General features: G+C 41.8%; 1 protein-coding gene across 1 annotated transcript; it reads right to left on the bottom strand.

The window, feature by feature from the left end:
* Nucleotides 1-4,257: 4,257 nt before the first annotated feature.
* LOC147632262 (uncharacterized) lies at nt 4,258-5,232 on the bottom strand. Its single transcript, XM_086807840.1, has 3 exons — nt 4,828-5,232; nt 4,633-4,767; nt 4,258-4,566 (listed from the first exon to the last, which is right to left on the bottom strand). Exons 1-3 carry the CDS (start codon nt 5,230-5,232, stop codon nt 4,258-4,260), a joined length of 849 nt encoding a protein of 282 aa, XP_086663966.1.
* Between the last annotated feature and the right edge of the window lie 357 nt (nt 5,233-5,589).

Below are 5,589 nucleotides of genomic sequence, written 5' to 3'. Positions count from 1 at the left end.
GATCTTCCTAAAACATGTATTGAAACACCTGCTATCCCTATTTCTCCTTGTTACACAATTCAACCATCAACTTGTGTACCTACGACGAGTCCAAAGGAGTCTCATTTGAGCATAGATTCTAGCATTTCAAAGCCTAAATCCTCTTATCTTGCTCAAATTCCAAGACAATTGATAAAGTTCCCACCCAAGAAGGACATACCTAAAACCAAAGATAAGGCATTAACACTACAAATGAAGCTCTTTGGTAGATCAATGTTTGAATAGTGTGGTGCCTTACGCCTTTAGAGAATTATGTTCTTTTTGAGATAATCTCCACCACCAGCGCAAGGGTAAGTTCAACGACTCCACAATAAGATCGACAAGCCAGGGCACTTTTCTCCCATTGGGTTTTTTCCCCTCGGCTATATTTGGTGATTGGCACCACTAACAAATTTTATTCTTTTGTTTTTTCTTTGTTTGTTAATAAAACTTTTTGCAGAGATCTCAGCTTAAGAAGAGCATCAGATACGCCCCTACAGTCCACCTATCGTGCACACAAATTAGGAAGGGGGGAGATATGCTATGCCTACAGGGATCAAGGAGAAGCAATCTGCACAAAATCAGCAATTATTCAAGGCAAACGAACAACATCAACAGGGCACTACAACAGGTGTATTCAAATCTTAATCTCTACTTCTTTTTGTGCTCTTATCTTTCGAATATATGGTTTGCATGTACACAATATTGGCTGGCTTGAGTTTTTGATTTGTAGTTAAAATAGGGTGAGTGCATTCTAGACTCTTAGAAGACTTAGTAAAAGATGTTTCTATCCAAAGACAGTGTAGGATATATACCAAGGGAGTATGCCAAGTACTTATGTCTTCAAGGTATATTAGTTATCCCTAGTGGTAGTTACCTCTTAGATATGAGCTAGGTGCTAGGAGAAATAAAAATTTACAAAAATATACCCTACAAAAATATATATACAAGGTGAATTGCGACATGAAGTGTCTACCGCCATGCGAAGTGCTTGGTAGGACCTGGGGATGTCTCAGCACCTTGGGGCCGATGCCTTGGTTTCCATGGGGTGAACACTGATGCTTAAAAACTTCAGAAGAAGAACTTTGAGGAATCTATCGCCTTGATAGATGTTGGTAGGACTCGGGGGTACACTATGGGCCCTCAAGACCGATGCTTTCATCTTCAAGGGGTACTCCTTAGGTCATAACAGAAAGAAAAAGGGTCTGTCGCCCTTGAGATACTTAGCGGTCTTTAGATTCTCTTGGCGGAGGTCTCTTGGCCATTGCTCGGGTCTCATGGGGATAGAACCTTAATCTTTATCACCTTCTACACACATATCAAAAAAAAAAAAAAACAACAACAAGAGAGAGCTCCAATCACCTTTGCTCATATTTAGGAGTAGGTTTGCCACTTAGGAATAACTTAAGTACTGGTAGGACATTGAGACTGCGGTCATAACCGGCGGTGTACTAAGCACATTTGCCTTTGCATAGCATTATCTACCACTCCAGTCTCACTTTGACTCATCTCTACTCACCTATTTTAGTACTAATTAAAACTATAATCAGCCCTGCACTTGTATGCTCACGTGTGAAGTCATCATTGCTGATTTTTCTTTTCTTTTCTTTTCTTTTCAATAAAGGACTTTACTCGTATCAATTGTTTTTTTGTTGCAGCTCTTGCTACTACCGCGCTCGAGGACGTGCGCAAAATAGGAAGGGGGGAGTGTTGCTTGCAAATGAAGATCAATACCAGGATGCAACAAAAACGATACTTAGGGCTCTTGAAAAGAGTTCCACTTTGTAGATGAATGTGGGAGAGGGTTTGATAATAATCCCACATGGGGACTTATGGGAGTCCTAGAATTTTTGTATAAAAGGTGGCTCATTTGAGAGCTTTACACACTTTTGGGCTTAGTTCATGTAAGAGCTCCTTTGAGAGACCTACTCTCCCTCTTCTCCATAGAGGTGAAGACTCTTCTCTCACCCCATCTACATCATTGTATGAGGTAAATCTCTTCATTGAATCATTAGCAATGTCATGAGTCATTCTCATCCTCTTCTCTAATCATTTTACTCTTATGCATGCTTTTAGTATTTCATTTTTGAGTACATGGATTGATTTGAAGCTTTCATGGAAGCTTGATGCTTGAATGTATGCATGCTTGTAGGAAGATAGGAGTGGAGTGAGGTCTTTCTCTTTGCTTGAGTGCATAGTGATTGTATTCCTCTTGCTTGTATTTGTGAATGAATGGGTGTGTAGGAATGAGGACAAGTTGAGCTTGTGTGTATGCTTAGTCTAGTGTCAAGTGATGGTAGCCATGAGCATTCTCTCCATTTGTGGATAAGCTCTTGTGCACCGGTACGGGTCGAATCCCTAGCTCCGAAAGGGATGCAAATCCCATTGGATTGAGCTTAGTGTGGATCGTACTCCTCTTGCTACAAGAGAGAGAGTTTTCCGTCTCTCCATCCCTCTTTTTCTGTTGTTCCTCTTCTCTCCTCTTCTTCTTTACTTCCTCCTTCCTCCTTCCGTTATTCTTCCTCCTTTCTTTTCTCTGTTTCTTCATCTTTTTTCTTTATTTTGGCCTCAGCAACACAGCTTCCTGTTTCTTTTACTCCTCTAGTTTCTTTTTCCTTTCTTCTTCTTCTACCTTCTGTCTCTTGACCTCTTCTGGGTCAGGCAGTAGTTCTTCCTCTTTTTGCTTGCTTTTTGGGCAATCTTTTGCCACTCCTCCTCATCGTCCACATCGTCCCTCCTTGAATGAGCTGAAAGCACCTTGTGGGCTTTTGAAGATCATGCGGCTTCTTTGTGCTTCTACTTGTCGAAGACGTCTCCCATCCGGCGGTCTACTAATCTCACTCGTTTGGGCAATTTCCCTTAGGTGTGCATGCACTACAGTGGGCTGTTTCTCCTTTGCCCAAGTGGCTGCTCTCTTGGCCAGATTATCCTTATAAATTACCACCTAGTTTATCCTTTCTCCCGATTCCGCACTGCTCTGAGTAATCTGTAATTCTTGTTGGACGTCCTCCGGCTTTCCCATAAACATGATGTTTTGTAAGAAGAAGATACACAACTCCCACCGGGCCTTGTCTGCAAGGTCCTTCACCTGGTGTATGTTACTTGTCTTAGGAATCTCTTCTTCTACCTTGGTGTCTAGAGCGCCACATCCATAGGCAGACCTAGCACATGGTGCACTGCATTTTTTGATATTTTTATTGGCTCCTTCCCTCCACATGCACAGTGTTTGTTTCCAAAAATTGATTGATGAGTTTTCCTCCATCTTCTGGGTAGTCCTGTAGCTTCTCCCATTGTCGGACGAGAAGTTTGAATCCGCACCTTTTTCCCATTCTTGATGCTCTTGCTTCCTCATGTCTAGTATGAACATGGGCATGCATAGGCCCTTCTCTGGTTTTTTATCGGACCTGAGCATCTTGTTGATTATTGGCATGGTGCTATTGTCTGAAAGAATGCTGCATGTCTGAAAGAATGCTATAGATGGGTGAGATTTTTTCAAGCGAGAGCGTATAATGAGAACGTGAGTGTTTGTGCTCTTTTTGTCGATGTTTCCTCTTCTTGGCTTCCTTTTTTGGGGTGTTGTTGTTTTCGGCTTCCCTATTTTTGATGTGATGTGACCTTTGATTTAAATCATGGCTGCTGCCTCGGTTTAATGGAATTAAGGTGTTTTCACCATTTTCCCGCCTTACTGTTTTTGCGAGTGGAGATTTAATGATGCTATGCAATTATCCATGTGGCTCGGGTTGGCACATGTTTTGTCACTTGATCTTTTGTCGTTCAGGCTATGATTTATTGCAGTAACGAGGGATTTTCTGGTCTGATCATTTTTGCCAACTGGCCACTCTTCCGTAGTCTTGCAATTTGTGGGATTTTTTGCATTGACCTCTATAAGTGAAATCATGCTGCAGAGCAGGTTCTCCTGATTGTCTCTTGGTCTTCCGCTTCTTCTTTTTCTGGTAGAACCTCCATCGGATGGCCTTTGTATTTCCTCATCTTGAAGCCATTGACCGTTTTTGGGAAGGGTGTACCATCCAAGTTCTCTAGGGAAAAAGCATTTTGGCTGACTATGTCTTTCACTATGAATGGTCCTATCCACCTGATCTTGAATTTCCCCAGATGAGGTCCCAATTTGGAATTGTAAACTAACACAGGGTCACCTTTTTCAAAAATTATGTGCTTGAGATATCTGTCTGTCCAAGCCTTCCTTTTTCATTGCACTATTTCTGCTTTCATAGAGCTGATTTATCTTTCTTCTTCTAAGGCTAGAAGTTCTTGTACTCTATGCTCCCGGGATTCTTCCATTGGAAGCTGCTCTTGGATGGCTACGCTTAGACTGGGCACCACATACTCCATTAGCATGACTTCTTCCAAACCATAAACTAGTTTGAATGGTGTTTGCCCAGTCGCAACCTTGAATGATGTATGGAATGCCCATAGGGCAGCATCTAGGGCAGCATCTAACTTCTGGTCCCAATCATTTTTGTTTACGTTTATGATTTTCTTCAAAATATTGGTAAGCACCTTGCTGGTAGACTCTGCCTGGCCATTGCACTGTGGATAGTAAGGTGAGTACTTCTTGTGATAAATCATATATTTCTCCATTAATCCCTTCATTACCTTGTTCATGAAATGTGACCCTTGATCACTGACTATTTCTACTGGTGGCAACCCGTGCCGTGCAATAATGTCTTTGAAAAGAAACTTCACCACTTCTTCTACAGAATTGCTTCTCACAGCCTTGGCTTCTGACCACTTGGTGAATAAAAAAATATATTGCTACAATGATGTACTCACATCTGCTGCCTTCATTACCTTGTTCATGAAATGTGACCCTTGATCACTGACTATTTCTACTGGTGGCAACTCATGCCATGCAATAATGTCTTTGAAAAGAAACTTCACCACCTCTTCTGCAAAATTGCTTCTCACAGCCTTGGCTTCTGACCAGTTGGTGAAGTAATATGTTGCTACAATGATGTACTCACATCTGCTGCCTTTTTTGGGTGGTTTGATAGGTCCAACAAAATCCAATCCCCACTTCATGAATGGTGCTAGCGGTAGTATGGGTGTGATGGGCAATCTATCGAAATTTCTGGGCTGACCCATCCGCCGTTGACAAAAATCACAGTTCTTTGCTTCCATGTTGGCATCTCTCATGACAGTTGGCCACCATAAGCCTTCTTGTAAAATTTTCTGGGCTGTTATTTCATCACCCATTGTGTCCTCCGGTAAATCCGCGGTGTGCTTCCCTTAGCACCGTTGGCTGTTCATGATCTGGAACACATCTTCAAAGAATCTGATGTATGCTTCTTTTGTAGAGTTTCTTGGCAATCATGGTGAAATTTCTACTTCTCATGGTGATTCTCTTCTTCCTGCAAGAGTTTCTCTACCCCATGAAGACTTTGTTCACCAAGTAGATGAGAGCTTGATGATCCGCATGGAAAACAAAATTTTTTCCCAAAAGGTAATGCCGGAACTTGTTTAGAGTGAAGATCATGGAGAGGGCTTCTCGCTCTATTGTACTATAATTTCTTTCCAGTCTTGTGAGAGTCTTGCTAGTGTAATGTATAAGCT

The sequence above is a fragment of the Cibotium barometz genome, chromosome 13, assembly GCF_041138505.1.
Source record: "Cibotium barometz isolate CiBa-2024 chromosome 13, ASM4113850v1, whole genome shotgun sequence".
NCBI lineage: Eukaryota > Viridiplantae > Streptophyta > Polypodiopsida > Cyatheales > Cibotiaceae > Cibotium > Cibotium barometz.
Note: the sequence above shows the minus strand (reverse complement) of the source record. Positions and strands in the feature narration are given on the sequence as shown.

Coding starts and splice junctions, on each gene's coding strand:
- LOC147632262 (XM_086807840.1), bottom strand. CDS start 5,232: ATGGGTGATGAAATAACAGCCCAGAAAATTTTACAAGAAGGCTTATGG. Junction 4,768..4,827: donor GGTCACATTTCATGAACAAG/GTAATGAAGGCA, acceptor TTATTCACCAAG/TGGTCAGAAGCCAAGGCTGT. Junction 4,567..4,632: donor GGTCACATTTCATGAACAAG/GTAATGAAGGGA, acceptor TACTATCCACAG/TGCAATGGCCAGGCAGAGTC.